Genomic DNA, 25,230 nt, shown 5'->3' with positions numbered 1-25,230 from the left:
GGAGAGCGAGGGAGGGAGAGTTGCATAGGTGTGGAGAGAGAAACAGAAAAGGAAAGGCAAGGTGAGAGAGAAAAGACCATGAGATTTTGGACATGAGAACTGGAAACTGAGAGAGGCTAAGAGAGATCAAGAGATGAACACAGAGATAGGAAGAATCAGCCTGAGAAAGAATAAATAGAGAGAGAGGCTCAGATTTTGGTTTAAATCCCACAAGACACCAAAAAATGGATGATCAAAGTGTAACAATCCTGAACAAATTTCAAAATGTATTGCATGTTATGCTAGCTCATTACATGTGGTCTGTCGATGTGGAATTAAAATGATATCATCGCTGTTATGCCCCCTCTGCAGTGAAACCATAACCATAGACAAACATAAAGGGATCAGACTGTGGCCTCATCTGCAGCTTTAAGCAGATATCAGATATGAATGTCAACATGTCCCATCATTACAATAAAAACTGGAGTGAGCTTTTTCACAATCAAACATAAACTAATCTGAAAGCAGTGGTACTCATGTCTAACCTAGTTATAATATAACTCCTCCTAGTGGGCACTTTTGGGACTGTTCCTTCTACCACAATCAGCACCTTCAACTTCTCCTCAAAAATGAAACGTCACACACATTTTTATCTGAAAATGTACATTTATTTCATCACTTTTTACAAACTATATATATATTTATGTATATTTTTTACAAACACCACCTTTAAACCCCAAACACCAAAGTTTACAAAGTACAAAGAGAAAATACACTATCTAAGACCACTCAATTTCCAGACATACCAACTTGATTCTGATGTTTTAAAGATGCGCGTGACAAAGGAATGATTTAAAAAATACATGTAATTAAACTTAGATGAAAAAGAAGAATAACTGATGTGGCTATAAAATAAATAAGCCTAACATTTCCAGTGGACAAAATACACATCTTTTTCAATTATTTCCACACTGAATACCAGATCATTTCTTACACGTCTTTTTGTCACGTCCTTTTTTGTTTATATCATCACATGCACCATGATATCAGATCATTTCTGCTGCTCTCTAAACTTTTGATGACTTGAAATTTTCTTTTCAACCGATCATTATACAGATATTATAAAGATATCGTCTTTTGGTTGGTTGCAGTCAAAGGTTCCAGTTAACTGTTGCCTGTTATATTTCCAGAGAAAACTGTCAAACCGACAAAAAAAAAAAGGAATAATCTGAGAGATCTTTGCTCAAAATCTTATACAGTACTATTGTTGACGTGTCCCTGTGTGCGTGTAAGTGTGAGACAGGAGTGGGAGATTGGGGAGGGGATCGCAGGAGTGACCATGTGTGTTTGACAGGAGTGTTTTTGTGGATGGTTTCTCTCTTTCTCCCTCGATATTGTCTGGAGTGGATTGTGGAGGCGGTAGCTCCGAGAACAGCTGCTTCTGACAAACACTGCGTAAACACTATGTGTGTCACTTGGGGATTGAGTGTGTGTGCATGCGTGTGTTGAAGGGGTGTCAGGACACTTTTAAAATTGCTAAGAGGAGACTAAGCATCATTTAAAAAAACATTTGGTCTGTTTGAGACCCGTGTCACATGGACTCAAGAGTCCTCAAAACAGATTTGTCCATAATTAATAATAACAAATATATTCGCCTCTTTTTGTTTGGACATCAGAGCAGAGACTGCAATATCTAATACACCCCCAGAAAATGACGTCAGAGAACGACAATTCATCTTTACAAACATAAGAGGCAATTGTCTGTAGCTACTTGTGCACATGTATGTGTGAATGAACTGTATGTCTGTTCAGCCATGTGCATGCTTGTCTGTATATCTATAAATGTGAGTACGTGTGTGCATGCACATGTTTGTGTGTGTGTGTGTGTGTGAGTGTTTGCATGCGAGCAGGCAGACATCACTGTCCTCCGTTATAAGCATAGTCTGCCTTGTTGTGCATGACCAGTCTGTTCTCGACGAAATAGAAGCTGTCTGACCGGGTCTCATAAGGACACTCCACCATCTGACGGACTGAAAAACAGACAACACATGTACGTCAACAATCCAAACAAAGGCTTTTTTTACTATTTATATAATACTATAATATATATAATTGATATATATTATAATACTATACACTACTGGATTAGAACAGATGGTATAAAAGCTAAAAGTACCTGAAATAATTGGGTCAGTATTATTGATTAGGCTCTTGAAATACTTCTTAGGTGGCTCTGTTGCTCAGAGGGAAGAGCTTTGATTTGGACTTCTATTCCATCCCTCCAATAATAATAATAATGTCACGACACAGCTAATGGTGCTGGATATGCAATTATTGAGGCAAAGAATGCATTAGTAAGTGGTTTTATATGAAGTTTTTATGTGATGCAGGTCCAGATTTATTTATGTCTTCCTTAATACGATACTCACACGCACATTATGTACATGACAAGAGTTATGGCTTGCTGTAATCATTCCTCCTCTCCAGGCTGTACTGGCCGTGAATACAATCCCTACTACACTGCAAAATATAGATCACAGTCATTATTCTATGCAAAAACACTTCCGAAAGTTCAGCCTCAGCTGATGTGAGACTTCATTAGCCAAATCAAGTGATATTTCCTGGTGGTTTGCGCACTGGCAATAATGAAGGCACCTACCTCATTTGGTTAACTGCTCATATTATCTCCAGCTGAGCTTTAAAATGCATTTTTACACAGAACAAGGTATGTGGATTTTTATCCCCATTTTTTACAGTGTCGTCGCACGAGGAAGGGATCTCTTTACAGCCGGTATGCAGCAGAGAAACGATTGCAACGACCAATAACTCTTTGCACATATGGCATGTTGGTATTGTATTAAGATACACCTATACTTTCAGGAGTTTTCTCATTAAGATGCACATTTATGATGCAGGTAAAAGTAATCAGATCATCTAGACTGTAGTTGGGACTGGTGCTGTAACTGTCACTTGCTACGTTATTGTTTTTACCAAGTGTTATTGTGTACACAAGAACCTGCAGACAGACACACAGTCACCACCATGATGACACACTGTAACATCTCCCATCTATGAGGGTCATGAATTTCACAATGTGGGGCAATGTTTTGCATAAAGTGATCCAACACACCGCGTAATTGCTGCATGTGAAGTCCAACAGAATTATGAATGTCACATGGCTGGAGGCATATCCATCCATCAGATAAAGCCGATGAGCTCAACACCAAAACTCATGCTCAATTGTAATGTTTACTTTTGCTAAGTGCTCCACTGTGACACATGACAAGGAAAGAGTCACTAATCTCCTTTTACGGAAACGTCATTAGAAGTGCTGATCTGTCCTTTTGGTATTTGCTCTGTACACAGATAAAAAACAGTCTTCTCCATCAACATTTGTAGAGGGTGACACAATCTATCCTGAGCTTTGTGATATGATCCTAATGTGGATGTTTCTTTGTTTTTTTCCTGATCGTATTTGCCTCATAATGGAAAAGTTAACTCACCCAGGCTCTCAGACAGCTGTGGGAACTCATAGATGTGCTCACAAGTGTTTCGGCTGTTTGGGATACAGAAGCCAAAGTCAAAGTCAAAGCTCTTCAGCAGGTGATCGCGGAAATAGTGCCTCTCGATCATGCGGAAGTTGTTCAGAGGCCGGTTTCCAACAGTGAATTCCACCCTGATTGGATACAAAAAGAGAAAAGGGAGACTGAGATGTGTCTAGCTGAAGGAGATAATGGTGCAATTATTGTCATTGTTTGTGTGTGAAACAGGTGAGTGTGTCTCTGAGGTGTGTGTTGGTGTGGCGTGTGAGTCACTCACGTAGCTCCCACGGTCCTCAGTCTCAGGAAGGCTGGGGTGAACTGGTAGCGTACAAATCGGCCTGCGCTGGCGTCTCCCTCACGGTTCTCTTCATCGTCCTCTGAGACCAACAACGTGGGATCGAGACATTTGAAATAATTCACACAGATGACTATTTTTTAACAAAATTACCAGCTATGGTGTTTTCTGAACAAAACAACATGTTTAGAGACAATCATGACTGTCATCACAGTCAGTACGTTCATGTTTAAGTGCTCAGAAGATATGTCATAGTCAATATTTGCATCACAGAACACAAGAGTGGGCTAATGTATAATACCTGTGTGTGGGGGTTTGGCTATCTCAAACAGGACAGTGCTGGTCTCCAGGTCTCTGATCTTAAAGCGTACAAAGTCGATGTTGTAAATATTGTCCTCAGGTTTACAGAGGTACCCTGCAAACAACGACAGACAGGAGATACAAACACTGATTTTCAAGCCATTCTCACATGTCCACCCTTAAAGCACAGACGGGGTGCTACTTTGACAAGCACAAATAACATGCAAAGCACTGCGCTTGACTGAACGCTCACATATTTTGCTTGTACACAGACTTGTGCGACTTTGTATATATACAGACATGTACGTACGCACTCTAACCATAAAATAAGATAAGATGAGGCCTTTATGATTACTGTGGGGCTACTGTGGAACATACAGGAAACACACACATATAAAGCCAACAACAATAACACATTATGTGTGTTATTGGTTATGACTTCACAATTTAACAATGCCATAAACCCTTATAGTCCCTCCCACATAAGTGTTAAGCTTAAGATGTTGGTAACACTGATGAGAATCTACCATGTTGTTGTTGTTGTTGGGTTTTTTTTATTTAATTAAGCCGATTTCATCAGAATCAGAAATACTTTAATAATCCCAGGGAAAATTTTTGTTACAATACTCCAGTATACAAACAAACAAAAACAACATTTGTAAACAAGTAACCATCTATTAACAACAAAAAAAATATATAACTATATATATATATAATTATAATATATATTATATATAAATATATTATATATATATATATATATTAAAGGGGTCTTCCTGGTCAATTTTGTGATGTCACAGTGGTGTCTGTGATGTCATTTAACATTTTTTCAACTATATGATGTCACAGTAAGAGCTTAGAAAACCTTTACGTCACAAAAGCCTCCTTGTTATTAAATCCCCAGTGTCTATTGCGTCGTTTAATAATAGAAACAGCGAGTTTGTATTTTCTTATATGATTAAAAAAATGTATTAGTCAGTATTAGTCAAATGACAGCCAAAGCCTGCTCACTGGACGTCATTTGCTCTACTTTTATGTAATGTGTGCACGTCTTCTGGTTACATGGTGTTCAGATATACTTCATTCAGCACATTAATCATCGTAAACAGGAGACATTAGAGAGAGTCAAACCTCGCGTAGCCACCCGCAGTCCGAGCACATCCTCCGGTGTGATGTGCCCACTCTGTGTCCGCAGGTCTTCCTCCGTGACGGGCCTGCTGTCCACCTGGCTCCTCCGGGACTTGAGCCTCTTCAGAACCCCTCCGCCAGGCTTACGGTCCCGCGGAGGAGCCGCAGTGCTGTGCCCGCCGCCGGAGACATTTTCAGCAACAGGCGCGTCGCTGCGGGCTTTGGCTCCGCTCATCGTTGACTCTCTCCCGGATTCACCCTCTGCCTCTTCCCCGGTGTCTTCTGTCTTCCTCGCCGATAAATTTCTACAAGAAGAAGATGGCGTCGTGGACGTCGAGTGTCGAGAGAAGTGTCGGTGAACGGTCAAGCTCTTGTTTTTGTAAGCACATGCTGTACAGTTGCCATGACAACTCGTCCTGTGAGCCAGAGGAGGGTGTAAAGGGGTTTCTGTGAAACGCCCGCCAGGGGGCGATGGACAGCCACCAGCAGTATCCTCAGCTCTGCACAAATGAATTCAAAATAGAAATAAACACTAACTACTACTGCTGCTAATCACCATGATCATAATAAAACATAATAACCGTGGTAAAACCAGTAGATCATTGCTGTGGTTGGATTGTGATTAGACAAATAGTCTATGTAATTAGCTGTGGTGAAAGCTGTGGTGAGTTGGTGTTCTTGCATGACACTTGTTATAACAAAACTTATTGTATTGCATCAGATAAATGAATTGCAGCTGGCTCCGTGCTGCACAAATGCTTTCAGATGCTTTTCTTAAGTAAAAGTACTACACTGAAAAAATACTTTGTTACAAGAAAAAGTCCTGCGTTGAATAATATTAAGCAAAGGTATGTACGTATATTCAAGAAAATGTACTTAAAGTTGTGTAGGAATGTTTTTTTTTTTAAATTGTGGTTTAATCAGTTGATTATTTCCTCCATTAATTGATTGGGGATTGGTTTGTAATGCAAATTCTGAAAACTGTGAGGAAATGCAATCACTCAGAGCCCAAAGTGACATCTTTATCTCAAACAGTAGGCCACAACAATTCAGAATTATTATACTGTAAATCATTTTTAAATAGTTAGAAGAAAAAAGCAGCAGATCTCCACATTTTTAAGCAGAAAATATGATTGAAACACATTTTATAAGCCCTTCATATGTTTTGTATGCAAAAATCTTAAGTTGTAAAGTAACTAGTAAAACTGGAGATAATTGTAGTGAATTTAAAAATATGCAGTGTTTACTTCTGAAACGCGGAGGCAGGCCTGGAAATTACTCAAGTAAAATACCTCAGATTTGCAGATCAGAACATTGTCCATATTTTATCCACACAAATGAAATAGGGTTTATTTCTCATAATATTTTCTGTCAAAGATAACTTCACTTTCACTGTGTGGTGTTCCCTGCCCTCATGCGTATGCAACGCAAATGAACCCTGTAAAGGTCCAGGTGTTATGCAAATGAATGTTTAGTGTGTGGGAGCTGACGGGCACTTCTTGCTGTTTTAGGATGCCCCATGGAGCCTCGGCACTCTCCATCAAACAGTGAGAGCTGCACGGATCCAATTCCTTTTCAGTGTGTAAAGTGGCTTTTCGCTTTAGTCAGAACCTGTTTATCCAGTCACACAGACAACATACCGTCAAGCTGCAAGACATTTACTAATCATTTCCGGTCCAAACATTCAAAATAAAAACAAATACTGTTCTGCCGTCATCTTGAATTATGATGAATCACTACAGCTCACTACCTGAATTCATTTGTTATGTCTTACTGGCTATACCTAAACCCCACAGATAGTTTGATTGCTCACCCCAGATTAATCAGCAGGGTTAGTCCTAATCCTGATCATTCTTGTCATGCTTGTTCAGTTTTCAGTTACAGTGACTTAAGAAACCAGCAGTCAAGGTAGATGCACTAGATTCCCTGTAATTACAGGCCCTTTTTTTTCTTTAAAAACTGTAAAAACACCAGACTGAAGTAAGGCTACAATAATTATACTAAACGTCTTTCATTGATTGTCCTGATAACCCCATGTTTTCTTGGAGGAAAAAAAACAGCACCCTGTGATATGAAAACAGCATCCACTACTGTTGGGACCTCTCTTGTAGGACCATAATCAGCTCTCTTACCTGAGTGATAATGAGTTATTAATTAAACTTTGAACAACAAAATGTGTCGTGCTTTTAATTTTTAAGTAAACCGAGGGTACTTCCGGTCTGATCGCGTCTCTCCGTGTGTGACTTGACCGGGAGCAGCGTGGCTCGACCTGAGGCGGGCAGAGGGAGTGTCTGCTGGGCGTAGGAGCAGTCTGACGTCTCGTTAGTGTGAATGACTTGAAAAAAACACTCTGACAACAGCTCAGCAGGCGAGACGGTCGCGGAAAAACCGAGGAACAATTTTCTTTTGTAACTTCTTCCCGCTTCCTTCCTTCCGTCCCCCACCTGTATGACTGCGTGAAGACAAAAGGTAAAAAAACAAAAACAAAAAAAAACTTATGTGAATATATGCAACAGTGGAAAAGTTATGTATAAGCAGGTGCACCATGTTTATTACTGTTTATGTGACGTAAATATTTGGTTGTGTGTTGGTTGTGAGGATCCATGTATCCTCACAACAGGAATTAAACGTAAAGTTACTCACATTTATCCCAGTTTCCTTTGTCCAGCTGCAGAAGACACACCGCTGGTTCAACGACTGGCAGTTCATTGTTGACGCGTTTATGAGTGACTTATTAACAACCCGTAATTAAACATATGTGCTGATATAACGTTCATCGTCACCGTTTACAACTCACTATATGGCGATATTTGGCTCTCTCTGGTTAACTAGGCTGGTCATAAACTTAGTGGTGAGCTCACAGCATCACTCAAATAAGTAAATGAATAATATGGTAGACATCAAAAGGAGAGGCACCGTGTGTAACGTTAGCCTTGGCAGGGTAACAGGCAAACAAAGATAAAGAAAAAAAAAAGTGCTGCTGCAGAATGATTTTCACTCCTCAGTCCATGAATGTGTCCTAAATAAGCAGCAGAAAAACCCATCCGTCAGATACAGCTACATCTGCCAGACACTGTTTGTTTCTTAGGAATTCAGCTGTAAGAAAAACAAGGAGGGGGTGCAGATACAAACAGGACACAATTATTTAAACCTCACTGGGTGTTGTACACCGCTGGAGGAGTCTCTCTGATCCCATTACACAATATCATGCACACCCAGAGGTGTTGTCTTGTTTGAGCAATGCAGCAAAAAAAAGAAAAGAAAAAAGATTTAATTAATAAAGAAACACATCACATGCAGAAATACCTAAGTGCACACACTGAGAGAGTTGTCTGGCTTCAAAACTGTTTATGTTAACCAGCTGTGGATTAATACTCCGAGACTGTCACAGTGAACATTTTGCTGACATACTGAAATGAACAGTATTGAGCTGGCTGGGTGTGGAGTTACCGGTTTGTGCAAAAGTCTTACAGGTTGAACCAGATCACATGTTGCATACAATGCCTGTGGTATTTTGGTGTAGCAAATTTGGAAACATTACTGGTATCTCTCTTTTTCTTTCTTTTTTTACACAGTGTGTAAATTTGGCCTCTTGTTTGTGAACATTCGCTGTGCCCATTTGACAGTACTTAACGTGGTGTTTATCATCTACTGGTTTCACTTCAATTGGAGATCTGGTTTGGTGATTGTGTCCTCCCTGCAGACCCAATTTCTGATGCGTGCGATGAGTCATCAGGCCTGCTCCAATCTCTGTCAACATGTCAGCCTCCTATCGGCCTGTTTTAGTACATTTGTACACTGTATGGCAGCTCACTTTATTTCCACTTATTATAACAGAGTAATATGACACTTCATGTCTATAAATGTTATCATCTAGCAATGTATACGTTTACTTTCTAAGACTTAATGGTACATTTTCTATGTATAAAACAGCTCGTGTTGAAGAGAGTTGTGTCACCTAATCACATGACCACGGGCTGTTATTTGCTGGGTGAACTTTGAAGTAATGATAAAGTTATTAAACATCCACAGAAGAAGATTTATAAGTTATCTGACTGGTTAAAATTATAACCAGTCAGATAAGGTGAAGGGTCTGGTATTTTTATCTGATATATAATAAATAATAAATAATAAAATCTAATCCATGTTTTGATAAATAGTCTGACCATAATAATTGTGACTGGTTGGACAATACAGAGGCTCTTTGTACATTTTATGTACCCATCCTAATGTGATACCCCCTATTCATGTAGATTTGGACAAATTAAAAAGAGCCCTTAGGAATGACAATGACAGGTCAGATCATGACTGTGAGAAAGAAATTGTATTTAAACATACTTTTATCACTTTAAAAAATATGCTTAGGATGAAACCTAAGTAAGGAAATTATCTTGGCAGGTAGACGTTTCATAGTTTCTGGTATTTGTTGCGTGTGATTGATTTGTTTGTCTTTGCCGCTACAGAGATACTATGCTTTCAAAAATCTAGACCGACCAGACTGGCTAAGTCTCAGCTGAGAGTGTGTTTTTTCAATGGGAATATGTAGTTCATATTCACCTCCTCTCTCCTTCTTTCAGCGACTCAGCAATGGAGAGCTCCATTGGTGGCAAGCCAACTCTGGCTCCAAAACCTCGGCTCACTCCAAAACCCTTCTCGCTGCAGAAGAACACCACCTTCCGCTCCATTAATGCTCCCAAGACGGTCACTGCAACGTCCAAGACAACGCCACAGCAGGCTGGAAAATCTAAAGCCACAAGTGTCCCCAAACCGACTTTGCCCACCCCTGCTCAGCAATCCACCACCCCTGATTCCAAACCCAGCACTGTAAGTGTGCTCACCAAGGATCAACCAAAACCGACGAAAGAAAGCAAAGTGAGTCCACATGGAGAAGATACTCTTGATTCAAGTGTAGGAAAATCAGATCCAGCCCCACAAACCACTCCACTCAAAGAGACACCCAAGTCGATCCAGAGAGACGACGTCATCCAAACAAACCACAAAGCACCCACAGATATTGTAACTAACTCAGAACAGAAAGACGGAAAAAAGAAAGAAGATGAAATTTCTGTCGTCCAAAAGCCTGAAGAATCAGGAAGTGAAGTTTCCTCTTCACCCAATCCAACATATCGACGGGCCAGCACCAGGAATCGCCTCTCTGTGGAGCTCACCTCGAAGTTTGAATCAGGTGGTCTATCTCTGCCTCCACAGCCCAATATTAGCATCTCTACAACCAGCACCAAAGAGGAGGCAAACAAGCCAGAGTCTTCAGCTCCAGAGCGGAGCCTGACAACATCAGAGCCATCAAACAGAGAGAGTGATGAAGTTGGACTGAAGGAGGATTACGATGGAGGAGGCAGTATAAAACGCAGGATCAGTCTTCTGTTTGACTCATCATCGAAGCCAGAGGTCCCAACAAAGAGAGAGGAGCCAGAAATGATAAATGGTACAGGAGGTGTAAAGGCGAGAATCAAAAACTGGGCCACGGAAACGAGCTCTGAGGGTCCCAAGGTTGAGAAGAAGCCTCAGGTTGTACTACGAACTCGCTCTAAGAGGTGAGTGAGCCTTTCACCCATGCTATTTGTGTTTGGTAACATGTTAAGACACGAGTGAAGTAACTTTCAAGTGTAATCAAGGCAGTGTAAGTAAGTTTATTAAGGTTAAAGACATATGTTAGACTAAGTTTTATTGCCCAGTGGTATATTATCTGAGGTTCATCTCATGTGAACAGAAGTGTTTTCATGTAGACATTTATAACTTTTGATGTTCTGCTCAATAATAAAGTATTTCTGCTTCATCTGCCAAACAATCATGGGAAGATGAGTGCAAGTTTAGAAGTGTTGAGGCAGGAACAACACCAGCACTGTTTCATTTGCACCTTCTTGCTGCTTACACTGTGTGGACCTTAAGAGGCATGTGGTGAATGAATGACATTGCTTACAATATCAAGATTGTGGCCAGATTTGTGTCCTCAAATAACAATGTTTAGATAAGCATGCAAACCAGGCCACTTACTGCTGAAGTTAGATTTCACTGTCAGCAGTCGGAAGATCTTTATCCCGAAGAAATAGTTCATATAAAACCTGTTAGCAGTGTGATTTGTGGATTATTATTATTAGCTTAGCACAAAGGCTGGGAATATTAAGAAATGCTAGCCTGCCCAAAGTCTTTAAAACACATAATTAACACCTAGAGTTTTGCATCTTCACTGGAGTGAAAAGGTGGAAGTCACAGCAGGAAGTCACAGCATCAGGCCAAGAAATTGTTCCAGCATGTAACTACTCAAAAAATCACAATTTGTAATTTTTACATTCCATTTCTGCATAAATTAAATGAAAATGTTAATTACTGAGCTTTAGATGTGCTGGCAGGGAGATCTCTTAAACTTTGCACAGAGCCATGTAGCTTCGTATTTAACATGTCTTTAGCCTGGGTGTATTGAAATTGTAGGTCTGAGCACTGCTATCAATCTGTGGACAATTCTTTTAAAGCAAGTAGGATCATCAAACTGCCATTTTCCCCCTTGAATTACTGTTATCTCCTCCGCATTCACAGTGAGCCAGTGACTGCTGCAGCAGCAGAGAAAACACCCAAAACGCCACCTGTTAAACCTCCTGCAGCCGGGACATCATCCAGTCAGGCGGTGGGTGATCTTGTCTCAAAGGTCTCACCTGCTGAACAACGCACAGAGACCCCTCTGAAAACAACTAAAGATGCTCCTACTGGAGATAAGTCATCAGAAAGTCCAAGCAAGACGTCAGGAGAACATATACAGAACAAATCAACAGAGAGTGATGTCCAGCTACGCAAACGCAGCCTATCTGCAGGCCACACTGTCACTGATGAGGGAGACTCAGCGAGTGAGAGTGGTGAGCATGGTCTGAAGAGGGACAACGTGAAACGCCGCTCTGTTCGCTTTGGTGTCGTGGAGAGAGATGATGGTGGACCTCCAGTTGTCCTGGGCTCACCGTCTGATTCCAGCGAAGAAGAAGATGAAGAAGAAGAAGAAAAAGGAGAGGATGCTTCTGAGGATGGAGCTGAGGAAGATGCTGCCATTTCAGTGCCTGTCTACAGAAGAGTTCTTGAAAAGAAGGATGATGAGGTGCAAAGGCTCGAAGCAGAACAACTGAAACATTTGGAGTTTGAAAAAAAGCGGAGAGCGGAGGAGATTGAACTGGTGAGGCTTAAGTTAGAAGAGGAGCGGAAACTAAAAGAGGAAGAAGAGGAAAGGGAGAAACAAAAAAAGGCAAGGCAGAGGGAAGCGGAGGAAAAGGAAAGAGAGAGACTGAAGAAGGAGGAAATTAAGAGACAAAGGGAGGAGTGGGAGAGAGAAAGGCTGAAAGAAGATGAGAGGGAAAGGGAAAGGCAGAAAGAAGAAGAGATGGAGAGGGAAAGACAGATGGAGTTGATGTGGCAGAGACAGAGAGAAGAGGAAAGAGAGAGGGCAAGGCAGAAAGAGGAAAGACTTAAACAAGATCAGGAGGAGAGGGAAAAAGAGAGATTAAAGGAAGAGGAGAGGCTGAGGGAGGAAGGAGAAAGACAGAGGCTGAGAGAGGAGGAGGAGAGAGCAATTCACGAACACAAGGGACACAGAGTGGAGGCAAAATTGAGAGTTGAGGAACTGAATAAAGAGAAACAAAGAGAGAAAGAGTGGGAAAAAGAGTGGGTGAAGAAGGCAGGAAGGTTGGAAGGAGAAGATAGGGAAAGAGAAAAAGAGGTAGAGTTGATGTGGCAGAGACAGAAAGAGGAGGACAGAGAGAAGGCAAGGCAGAAAGAGGAGAGACTCAAACAAGAGGAAAGGGAGAAAGAAAGGATACGAGAGGAGGCAGAGGAAAGAGAGAGGCATAGGAAGCTGAGAGAGCAGCAGGAAAGAGAAGACGAGAGAATTAGGCAAATAGAAATGGAGAAACAGAGAGAAGAGAAGAGGAGGGAGGAGGAAAGGAAAGAAGAGGAAAGGAAGAGGCAGATAGAGAAAGAAAGAGTAGAGGAGATGGAGAGAATGAGACGTATAGAAATGGAAAAACGGAGAGAGGAGGAAAGGAAGGAAGAGGAAAGGAAGAAGCAGATAGAGAAAGAAAGTGTACAGGAGATGGAGAGAATGAGGCAAATAGAAATGGAGAAACAGAGAGAAGAGGAGAAGAGGGAGGAGGAAAGAAAGAGGCAGATAGAGAAAGAAAGAGTAGAGAAGATGGAGAGAATGAGGCAAATAGAAATGGAGAAACAGAGAGAAGAGGAAAGGAAGGAAGAGGACAGGAAGAGGCAGATAGAGAAAGAAAGAGTAGAGGAGATGGAGAGAATGAGGCAAATAGAAATGGAGAAACAGAGAGAAGAGGAGAAGAGGGAGGAGGAAAGGAAGAGGCAGATAGAGAAAGAAAGAGTAGAGGAGATGGAGAGAATGAGACGTATAGAAATGGATAAACGGAGAGAGGAGGAAAGGAAGGAAGAGGAAAGGAAGAAGCAGATAGAGAAAGAAAGAGTAGAGGAGATGGAGAGAATGAGGCAAATAGAAATGGAGAAACAGAGAGAAGAGGAAAGGAAGGAAGAGGAAAGGAAGAGGCAGATAGAGAAAGAAAGAGTAGAGATGGAGAGAATGAGGCATATAGAAATGGAAGAAAGGCTAAGAATGGAGGAAAAGAGAGGAAGGGAGAAATGGAAGAAAGGCTAAGAATGGAGGAAAAGAGAGGAAGGGATTTGTTGACCAACACGGAAGTAGAATCTTCGGTGGATGAGCCAAATTTAATCAGCTTTGACTCTGAAGATGTGCCTCCAGAGTCACCATCACCATATTCCCCCATAGCAAAAACCTACAAGCCTGAAGAGAGTCTGATTGAAGTTGTTTACGATGACTTCTCTGTTAAACCGCCTCTGATCAAGGTTGATTTTGACGACTTTTCAGTCAAACCAAAGAGATGGGGCTCACAGGCCAAAGTAGAAACCAGTCCAGTCATCGACAATTGGGCAGCTGAACCTGTGGATAAAGACGAATCAGAAGTTCTGGTGCCCCTGTATTTCAGCCCTTGGGAAAATAAAGTGCCAGAGCAGGTAGAAAAACCAGAGAGCCCAGAGCCTATATTATCCCAGGAAAGTCCAGAGGAAGAGAAGGAGAAGGAGGAGAAGGAGGAGCAGGAGCCAAAGGAGGAACAGCTCATCTTCATGGAGGTGGAGGAAGAAGAGAAGGAGACAGAGAGGGAGCAAGAGGATGAGACACAGGAAGAGGAAGTAAAAGAAGAAGATGACATGCAAGAGGTAAATGCAATTTTTGTATGGACATGGGGATAGATTTTCTTGTTGTGAACACAAACACGGTTTTATGAAAGGGTTAATTGTTCACTTACTCAGAAAGGGTGAGGTTAAGAACAGAGACAGGAGAGTACATGTAAATGTGGTTATTTCACCAGTGAATAATATCAGCCTGGCAGCCACACACACCTCACCTGCACCAGCACATTGTCATTCCTGTAGCACAAGGAAAAACATCCTGTCATACTTGCTTCACCCTGATTCAGTCACAGCTTACAAATGTGCATTTGTGTGTGTGTGTGTGTGTGTGTGTAGGTGTGACATTGAGTAATCAAAAAAGCGCGTCATGAAATCTACATCTACGTGCTCTGTCACTAGTTTTATCTGCCTTTTCTGACAGCGTGAGCGGCTTATTTTATACAATAAAGAAAGGGAGCACAGAGTGTTAGAGATAGGTGTTGACTTAGCAGGTGTGACGATAAAAAGATTATAATAGCTGTGAATGTGCATGGCTCTCAATGTGTGCTATCAAGAGTGAATTTCCTTTCCATCTTTCACGTACATTCAGGTTTTTTTTGCAAGGGTAGTTCAGTATTTTCATTTACTCCCAGTTCATAATGCATCTTTTGAAACTTTCAGGCAACTGTAATAGTACATCAAACAGTATGAGCTCTCTGTGCGGTGGTGTAGACGCATGGTTATGAAAATAAGAAATCTAACAGGAAATGAGGTTACGACTTCCTGTACATCAGCCCTACATATCACTTTCTTCTACTTTCGATTTTGTTCTTATTTTAGCGTAAACATTTATTTACAAAATCAAAGGCAGACATGGCATGGTTATATGAAGGCGGGATGAATTATTTCACATGGTCGTCTTGGACGGATTACTTTGAGGAGCTGTGGGTGAGTCTTTGCAGATAGGAGTAAGTGCTAGTGCTTGTCGTGGTTTTGCAGTAAATTTAACCAACCAACCACTTGAATAGAAAGCTGCAATGACTACCGTTTATTGAAGTAAATAAAGCAGCACATGTTTAGTACAAAGCTTATTGGTAATAGATCAGTCCAGTTTTGAGAGAACGCTCATACAGATAAAAAATATTTGAAAGGGTTTTTGTAAAATGCAAGGTCTGTGGGTCAGGTATTAAGTGTCAAGACTGATATGTATATTGTTAGGCTAACCATTTGATTCACTTCTTATATATTATATAACCCAAAAGTTTCTTAATGAATTTTCAATAGAATTTACTATATCAAGATATTAAATGATATTGTAATATAAAAAAATGCTCCTAAAAGCTTTATGTAATGTTTTGAAGCTTTACATTCTGTAAAGTAAAAAGTAAAAAAAATAAAATAAAAATATATTTTCCATTTTATAATTCATTAATTTGCTTGTGTCCAGTCGTAGGTCATTAAGATCTTTATTTTAGAATGAAGCCAGAGAGTGCTGGTGACTGAAGATGGTATAAAATATTCTAATATATTATATGATAAGAGTAATTTCATAATATCAAAAGGCTGTTTCTAATATAAAGTTTATTTTTTGCTTCAGCTGATTGCCATTTAAGGGTCCATTGAAGATGTAGTACAGCTGCAGTCAACAAACCATGTCACATAAAGTGAATTTCTCTGGCAACCGAAAAATAAACGCCAACGCTGTGCTGACTGAAAGAAATGGTCCTTATCAGTTCAGGATGTAATTGACAGCTAATGTTTCTGGGAAGTTTTAGTCATCTTAGCAATGTCAGTCTCATTAAAGGTAATAGAGAAACAATTTACAGACCAACAGCAGACCTAAAAGAGCATACACACTATTTCAAGTGCAAGGTCAAGCACATTATATAATAAAATGAAAAACAATAAAGAATCATATAATGACAAGGAAACTTGATCACAGTTTACTGTAAAAAGAGAGAAGGAAGCAAACACAAACAATTCAACTGGCCATGCCAGTCAAGACAGATCAGTTCACCACCTGTTTGAACATGCAACATTTTTTGCAGAGATAATGAAAACACTGAACTCTGAGCCATTAACTGCACGAGTGTATGTGTACGCCTTTGTAATATTGCGTTTCTGTTTGCTACGTGCATGATTAAGCAAACAAACCAGTGAGCTGCTTTAAAGGGGGCATTGTACATAACCACTTAGCTGCAGTAAGGCCATTGATATTGAAGCTTTTCCAGTTGGGATTGTGGGAGTACAGCCCTGTTTTCACCACTAAGAGGCGCTGCTGCTCTTAAAAACTGCACTTCCTTATTCAGCGCCACGGAAACCAACAAGTTTATCTCGTTCAGAGCACCTGACACTGCAATAATATGTCCAGATTAACACTAAACATGTAACCTTTTATGCTGCAAAACAACCCGCACAGCTAAGACACATTTGTTTGGCAGAGAAAATCTTTTTTCTTTGACAGAGAAGAATGAGGAAATTGTTTGCTGGGCAAACACAAGCTGTGCACCAATGTCCAGGCTACTGACTCAAAGACAGACAGATGGATGGATAGATCTTGTAATCAGAAGAAGCCTGGGTGTTATGTGGTCATCGTGTCCTCATTTGGATCTGGTCAACTGGGAAGCATGTCAGAATGTCCATACATGGTGCCTCTCTTTCTCTGTCTCTCTACTGAGTCTCTCCACCCCGTTTTGAGAGAGCCTGTCAATCCCTCTTCACACACACACACGCACACACTAACACACAAACATGCACACACACACTTGTGTGTAATGTACACACAAAAGAGGATGGGCTAAGCACGGACAAGAAACTTGTCCACTGTCCATTCTTTCAGTTGTCCTGTTGCTCAAACCGTCTCTCAGCTTTCCAAAAGTCTTGCTGTTTTCTGCTCTTCCCTGTGCCTTCTTCTCTCACAAAGACCCGGTTCATTCAGTTACCTGCATTTACCAACAAGAAGAGAGCAGTGGAGGGAGGATCTGAAAGCACCTTGGCCCAGCCTGCCGCACCTTCCTCCCCTCGGGATTTTCCACATCCGAACACAGACCTACGCTTTGTTTTGACGTCCTCTGAAAACATTCAGGTCTAGAGGAGATAAAGGGGTGATCTATCTCTCTCTACCTGGCTTTGGATGTTTAGAGTGGCACATATTTCCCACGCTGCTTTTCTTTTTTCTTTTTTTTTTCAATGGAAAATGGAGTCGCGTTGTGATCTAGGTACACAAGCAAACAGGCTTGACTGTGGCAGAACAAGTCTCAGCAAAAGAAAGACAGAGGGTGCACATGAAAAGAGGTAATTGTTAAAATTGTTGTGTGCGGGACGAGAAGCTTTTTTTCAACTTTTTTTGTACTTCTAAAGTTGATGCAGAAAAGAGGACATTTTTGATTCAGTCAGTCACTTTTAAAAGGATCTCAATGTAATGATGTTTTTCTTTGGGACGCTGCTGTTTAAGACGTCACATCCATCATAGTAAATGCTGCAGTGGGATAGTGTTGACACAGTGCAAACACATGGCTGGACAGACTATTTCCTTCTTTACTGTCATTAAATAATAGACTGTTCCAGGAAGTTTGAATGAATCGTACAAATATGGAAAGAGAGGATGGATCCTGAACAAATGAAATATGGACTATATCTTGTTTTGTATGACGTCAGAAACTTTTTCACAAAAGATCATTTGTGCTCTTTTTACATCCTGAAAGCGAAATTACAGACCTAGGTTTCTCACTCACCCACAAAATACCATCAAGGCTAAAACCTCAGTTTCTCCAGTGACCCAGTTTCCATGGTGACCCTGGTGCCTGGACAACCAGCTGTGTGAGCTTTTCAACCATGCAATACTTGGGAGGGAAACTGTCTGCCGCCCAGCTGCAGTTGACGGGCTGGGTGGGTAGCGTGCGCCGTTCGTTGCAAGGAGCCCTGGAGCTGGTGTGGGGTACCACAGAAGAGAAGCAGGAAGAAGAGGAGATTAAAGAGGAAGCAGAAGAAGGTGGAGGTGGAGGTGAAAGGTTTCAGAGAGCCATGTCACCGCTTCGTAGCTTCGCCAGACGTAGCAGGAGATCCCTGCGTCACTTCTCCATCAGGAGTCGACAGACTCTGCAGAGGAGAGCCAGTGAAAACTGCTCTGTAAGAGCTATTATAGTAACCCAGTAGATATCTTCTTTTATCACATCAAGTTCTAATGAATAGAAATGTTAAATGTCTAATATTTTTTTACATGAATGGCCTTTAAAGGTTTGGCTAATTCATTTCAGTTGACATTAATTAATTCATGAACAATGCAGCTTTATGGCCTGGGTTCATCAAATGAAGACTTGTGGGGATAGCTGCTCTTTACAGTTTGCACCAAAGCTCCAACTCTTTCTCTTGTCCAGGGTGGAAAATTAACTTTATAACTCACATCTAGCAGGCATTGACCGCCACTCAATAGTAAATTATTATTTTGTGTCTACCAGCTACCTGCATATTTTACCAGCATTCGGCTGGTGGCTGCTGCTAATTTCCCACCCTTCTCTAGTGTAATATTTCCATATTTCCACACCCATGTGTTAAAAGATAACCATGCAAATGTTAAAAAAAAGTGCAGCAGGCTTTGGCAGTTCGTTTCAGGAAGTACACAGTTATCTGATAAAGTTTTCCATGTGTATTGTTTTATCAGTGCACTTGCATGCCCTTTCCCTCTGTGTCAGCGGTGTGTGTCAGAGATAAAGCAGAGGGCTATAACAAAGTGTGACACAGTTAGACAGGGTTTATCCAAGTGTGGTTGTTTATGCCTGTGTCTGTGTCTGACTTTTGTTCAACAGAAAATATGAAGCCAGAAACAGCGTAGCAGATACATATAGCTGATATTGTGTGTTTTAATCCCTTGCTGTGATATTTTATCATTATCTGCTTCGAAGATAAAACCAATTTATTTCTGTTTGCCAACTGCAATACAGGAGGCACTGTTTGAGACATATGCATGCTGAAGTCTGTCTAGGTAGTTTAGAAGTGTTTACTGTGGCTGCTGCCTGCATGTGAGTGTAAATGTGTGTGTGTGTGTGTGTGTGTGTGTGTGTGTGTGTGTCTGTGTGTATATATGTGGGTAAATGTGCACAGGAGACACAAAAGCCTGAAAGACAACCTGCGGGCTATTTCCACTTTTGATCTGATGATCCATCACTTTCCTTTATTAGGGGTGATGTGTTGTTGTCAGTCCTTATCTATTTTTCTGGATTAGAATCTCAGTTATTTGTTTGTTATGATCTTATTATATCCACTACACTGATCTACAAGCTGTCTTACACATTCCACTGCCTGAAAAAATGCGATGGAGGTAAACTATAATCAAGCTGACTCTGTTTTGACTTGCACATCCTCTGCTTTCCTGAGCATACTGTACTGGCACACATAGGTTTAGGTGGTGAAGTCTCATAGTGTGTATGTATCTCTAAATCACAGTTTATCTTCAGCTTGATGAAGCCTTTAAGCTCATTTTTTTGCCCTTACGACCCTTCACCTTCATCCACTTTGTTTTCAGCCACAGCAGATAAAAAGCCAAATAAGTTAATGGAGGCCAAAGCAGAGACAAAAAGAGAGTGAATGATGGAATCTGTCAACTCCAAATTAATGCAAATGTTGTTTTCTATCTTCTAGAGATTTTGCAAATAAGCAACTTTATATGGTTAAAATATCTTTATGTTTAAAACTTCTTCTGCTGCCTCCAAATTGTCAAAAATCTATTTTCACTTCTTTAAGGAATAGTATTTTCATTCCACTTGTACTGGTACTTGAAGTGAAGTTGGCATTTTCTCTGTGCCTGTTGTTGTATTGTACTGCTGGCAAAAAAGGAAGTATTTACTTTATTGTTTTACTTTCTTTTTGAATTCTATAGAAGCTGTTTGGTATGAAAGTAAGATATTAGAGTCACACAATGCACTGACAAAATATGCGAGTTAACATTGGAGTTCTGTAATAAAGCTATACAGGATAAAAACATGATGGTAGAATTGTACCACTGTAGAGACTGTGTCTCTGTTAGAACATACTTTGTTTTTCTCTGCAACTAAACACTGTCTGTGGTTGTAGGAAAATTACCAGAAGCCTATTCATTCATGCTGCGATGTTGCCAGATAACATGCATCGTGCAAATGAAGCTGCTGTGTGAGTCCTGAGTAATAAATGGACTTTTGAAGGAGATGAGATGGTTATGAATTTATATGGAGGCCAGGAGTGTTTACTCGAATGTTGTTTTGTAGCTAGGTGACAATATCAGACACAAAAATAGGATGTGCCCTTTGATATAATGTGAAGTGAGTTTAAAGAAAGGTTTGTTAGGAAGTGCACAGTAGTTGTTTTTTCGTTTGTTTGTGTGTGTGTGTGTGTGCGTGCGTGCGTGCGTGCACCAATGAATTCCAGTCAGTATGGGGGCGTGACAACGTGAGTTTGTTTGGTGTGTCTATGTGTAGGCATATAGGTGTGTAAGCCAGCGTTTGTGCGTGCATACACATGCTCATGGTGTTTGTTGAGGACAGCCCAGCCTCTGTGACCGGCTCATTAAAAGATGCATGCTTGGCTGGTCCTTAGTCCTCTCTCCCTCTGTAGTTAGTGATCTTGGCTCAGCACACCGTCCATTTTCTCCCCTGCTTCAGCTGCACAATGTGCAGATTTACAGATCAAAAGAAACTTCACGTCACATTGATTTTATACAAGCAACAGTCAATCCAGCTGAGAGTTAGGTAGAGTAGAGTTGGTGGATATCTGCACATGTTTAACATGAAACTGGAGTTTATTTGAATATATCTCACAATATGAAATGTTTTATTTGGTTCTGTTTTATAATTGTCTTGTTCATTTCCCAATTAATTTATTGTCTGTCTTTTTGTCTCTCAGACGCAGGTTAACAACTATTGCAAAAACGGTGAAGACAAAGACACTGATGCTTTGTTAGACACCGAGCCAGACCAGCAGAATGAGGCCTGTGAACAGACACCTGAAATTGACAGGTACGTAAGAGGTCGCACTATAACACAATAAAAACCAAACAACACCCTGACGTCAACAGTGTTTCTTTACTCTGCTTCAATTCGTACATCTATTCTGATGGGGATAGACAGGATCGGACAGGTTTAAGTTCTTTGTGTCTTATGCTGAAGGTGTGACTTCACATTGAGGTGATTTGATTCAAACTGAGCACACCTACAAAATAGAAGCCCTATAGCTATCCCACATTCAAGTAATAAAGTAAATAGCCTGAAGGTGTAGGCCTAGTTTACCTGTTTCTTTGTCAGTGGAGTATTTAGTGCAGCAAATATTCCAATGTGAAACCAAAATGATTTTAAATCCATGAAAGTGTTCAACCTAATGAGACATGCAATTTGTGTTTCATAAACATAAATCCTGTGACGGCATAACCAAGTTAAATTACATTAAAATGTAATATAAACTAAGAGAGTTGAGCTCCAATGTGCCCCCTTGTGGTTAATAGAGCGTAACACAGAAAGCAGTCGAGCTTTGTGAAATGTAACTAAAATTACTTCTGAACCTTGATACAAAGCATGTAAAGAGCATGTTTTAGTGCTAACACAAGCTGACTTTCTCTTCAGTCCAAAGCCTGTCCCTGACCAAGTTACTGAAGTCTCCACTGAAGACTTAGACACCACTGATTTCCACATAGTGGCAGAGCTGTTTCCATTCCCTGAGGTTGGTGATTCTTTCTTACTTGTCCTCCCACCTTTGTGACATATGTATCATCTGGTATAAACATTACCATGTAGTTCGCTTGTTATTTTGCATACTTACCTGGGAAAATATACACCGTTGTTGCAGGTGATAATCTGTTAACACACACCTGTAAATTCAATGGTATTTAATTCTATGTGTGTCCGTGCACAGAGCTCCACTCCTCTGCTCGACAGCAGCATACAGAAGTCGAAGGCAGATCTGGGTAAGAGGCGAAGTCGATCGCGCCCGTCACGCTCACTCCGTGCAGGTTTGGGTCCGAGCACGAGCACAGACTGGAGGACTTGTGACTCCACAGGTTATTATAGCATCTTTTTTTAAATGCATCCATTACAGGAGAAAGGCAGTCTGGAAATGTTAATTTGTTGCATGTTTTAACTGATCTTTTTTATGTTTTAGATGAAAAGCAAAGGGAGTCAGACTCTGAGGAGGAGCAGCCTAAATCAAAGATTGTCTGTTCTCCTCCTCCCACCTCTCAGAAAGTCCCTATATTCCCTGGTTTGAGCCCCACAGCCTTAATTGTAAGTGCTCTCAGTATTCCAGTTGTTTTAATATATAATGTTATAAAAACAGGCAGTATTTAAAGTTAAGCATTTAAACTTGCTTCCCAAGGCTCAGTTAAAAAAGAGGACAGGTGGAGGAGGAACTGGTGGAGCAGGGGAAAGTGAGAAACACAAGCGGAGAGAAGAGAACGAAAGTCGTGAGGAAGTAGCACCATCTCCCTCGCAACCATCCCGCTCTCCTCGCTCTGCCCCTCATCTTGCTGGGGCTGCACGAGTGTTGCCACCCATAGGCGGCTCGGATGGAGGGTAAGAAAAGAACACGACTGTACAGAATTTTAAAATCCAAGAAATGATGATTAATCATTAAACACTGGGTACATCTCTGTATATTATTCAGTGCTGCCTCCTCTCCCGCTTGGCTGAAAGAATTGAAGTCAAAGAAGCGTCTGAGTCAATATGATGCTGAGACTTGAGGTGAGTGACAAGATGATAATTAAAATACATTTTGTAGACATTTTATAAGTGTCATCTACATAATATTGTATACATTTAAATAACTTAAAATCATAAGTTCTTGCTATACTGTATTTATAAAAGATGAGTTCCGTTGTTGCCTTGTGATAGACTTCAAAAGGGGGGCAAGTACCTGTTCTTTACATTTTATAATCAGTATCAACATATCAGTCAAAGGTTCCACTCACAGATGGTATTTTTTTCAGTATGTATGAAAAAAGTAAATATCTTTTGGAATCTAATGATTTTTTTCTATTTAGCAAGAATTTTACAGTTTTATATAATTTTTAGCAAGCATATAAGAGCTTATAGAACCTAAATTGCTTGTCATATGCATTTTAGGACGTAAAAGTTTAAACATTTTTGACATTTGGCTTATTCCATGAATTACTGTAAGAGTGAAGTGATTATTTAAAAGGAATAATTTGCTTGTGAGTCATAAAACAAGACAGCTTAATAGGTCTGCGATAAAGGCAAATTGTTTAAACTTTCTGTTACATAATGTAGACTCAGACTAAACTGACAGCAATGACAAAAACAGGAAGTGGGCCACATCTCCATAAAGCTTTCTCTTATCATTATTAAAATTGTACAGCAGGTACAAACATCCTCATTACACCTGACTGCAGTTTGCTTTGCTTCATGCTTATCTGTGGAACTGTGGTCACAGCTATATTTTGCTCTTACCTTTACATACAGCTGAGTGATAAGGACATGTTGATGTAACAGGGTTATGGATTTGAGTGCTAGTTGGGCCATACATGCTAAAAATGAATGTGCTCATGGTAGTGTAGAGTACTTGCAGATAAACTTATCCAACAAATGACATGTGATAAATGTTCAATATATTATATAAAGTCTGTGATTTGTAATTTCTCTTTCTTTCTTTCTTTCTTTCTTTCTTTCTTTCTTTCTTTCTTTCCTTTAGCAGACATTGTTCCCTAGCTGTTCAGCACGAATCAATCCAGCTCAGCTGCTGCTGCTGATGAACACCTCGCCATGATTGCCCCGTTTTGAACCTGGAGAGCCTTATTGTGGGTCTTACCTAAAATGTTCAGGAGGGGAAATCAGGCTTTTGCTGAACATCATCAAAAACTTTTGTATCTTGTAAATAAAAAAAGGTGCCAAGAATGTGATATGTTAAGTACGTGTTTTATCCACTGTTATACAGAGGCTCAATGGAGGGGGAATACCCCAGTGTAATCTAGAGAAAAAGCCATGGATTGATCTTATTGTTTGAATGTGTCTGTCATATACTGACAGGGACTGATGACACTAGGCCTTCAACAGGGTATGTACAGAGAATACTGAATATAAATAATGGATTGCACCTTATGTGTGTTTAGTTTAAATTGTAAAAAAAAGAAAGAAAAAAAAAAGCCTTTTACGTTCTCTTTTCCAATCACATGATGATCTCAAGTAAACCTTTAAGCACTTTAAGAAAAATCATAACAAACTAAAATTACCATCCATACAAGACATCTAAGCAATAGAATCATCAAGTACCTAACTGTAGTAACATGGTCATGGGAACTTTTCTATCCATTTCACCACCAAATGTCTGTCTTCTCTTTAAAGTAAGTTTCCACAAAACGTATGATTTTATTAAAACACCCCATCACTGACCTGAACATCAACAGGGAGCCGGGAGGAAACTGGACATGTTGTAACAGAATCAGGAAGGGTGTTTTGTAAAGTCTTTAACTGAGAAAAATGCATTCATCTGCTCTACATTCCTTTCTGTGCCTGTGTGCCTAATGTTGAAGAAATCACATGTCGTCAATGCTGTAATCATTTATGATCAACATACTGTATGATAAGAGGAAATTGAGGGAATTTTATTAAAAGATTTTCTATGAAATGCAAACGAGTGTGTGTTTTTTATGGGGAAAAAGGTAGGCGGCAGTGGAACAGGACAAAGCATATGCCTGCATGTAAGTTTAAAGACACAATTTTGCAAATATTTGCATAGTCTCATTCATGTTTTATAAGCAACAAAGTTGGATGCAGCTTTTTGGAGGCTTTGGATGAAGAGAAAGGTAAAGAAACAGGT

The 25,230-nt window shown here is 40.3% G+C and overlaps 2 protein-coding genes across 5 annotated transcripts; one reads left to right on the top strand and one right to left on the bottom strand.

Moving 5' to 3' along the window:
• Positions 1-1,258: 1,258 nt before the first annotated feature.
• Positions 1,259-5,819, bottom strand: LOC104921055 (protein unc-119 homolog B). Of its 3 annotated transcripts, none has more exons than XR_003462413.1 (6): positions 5,248-5,819; positions 4,118-4,231; positions 3,799-3,898; positions 3,483-3,655; positions 2,409-2,499; positions 1,905-2,009 (listed from the first exon to the last, which is right to left on the bottom strand). XR_003462413.1 is itself a non-coding variant. In XM_027278834.1 (5 exons), the coding sequence occupies exons 1-5, from the start codon at positions 5,477-5,479 to the stop codon at positions 1,897-1,899; spliced, it is 732 nt and encodes a 243-aa protein (XP_027134635.1). In that variant the 5' UTR covers positions 5,480-5,803; the 3' UTR covers positions 1,259-1,896. The 3 variants fall into 3 exon arrangements, 1 of the variants encoding a protein (XP_027134635.1); XR_003462414.1 differs by lacking the exon at positions 1,905-2,009 and adding an exon at positions 2,155-2,298; XM_027278834.1 differs by lacking the exon at positions 2,409-2,499 and having other exon boundaries at positions 1,259-2,009; positions 5,248-5,803.
• A 1,617-nt stretch (positions 5,820-7,436) lies between these two features.
• tnks1bp1 (tankyrase 1 binding protein 1) lies at positions 7,437-25,038 on the top strand. Of its 2 annotated transcripts, none has more exons than XM_027279375.1 (11): positions 7,437-7,713; positions 9,822-10,796; positions 11,797-13,255; positions 13,891-14,487; positions 21,313-21,425; positions 22,026-22,122; positions 22,315-22,459; positions 22,561-22,682; positions 22,774-22,970; positions 23,062-23,138; positions 24,109-25,038. In XM_027279375.1, exons 2-10 carry the CDS (start codon positions 9,832-9,834, stop codon positions 23,135-23,137), a joined length of 3,771 nt encoding a protein of 1,256 aa, XP_027135176.1. In that variant the 5' UTR covers positions 7,437-7,713; positions 9,822-9,831; the 3' UTR covers position 23,138; positions 24,109-25,038. The 2 variants fall into 2 exon arrangements, with proteins under 2 accessions (XP_027135176.1, XP_027135177.1); XM_027279376.1 differs by having other exon boundaries at positions 24,106-25,038.
• Positions 25,039-25,230: the final 192 nt, after the last annotated feature.

Source organism: Larimichthys crocea, chromosome VI, assembly GCF_000972845.2.
Source record: "Larimichthys crocea isolate SSNF chromosome VI, L_crocea_2.0, whole genome shotgun sequence".
NCBI lineage: Eukaryota > Metazoa > Chordata > Actinopteri > Sciaenidae > Larimichthys > Larimichthys crocea.
The sequence above is the reverse complement of the archived record's forward strand: the minus strand, read 5'-3'. Positions and strand labels throughout refer to the sequence as shown.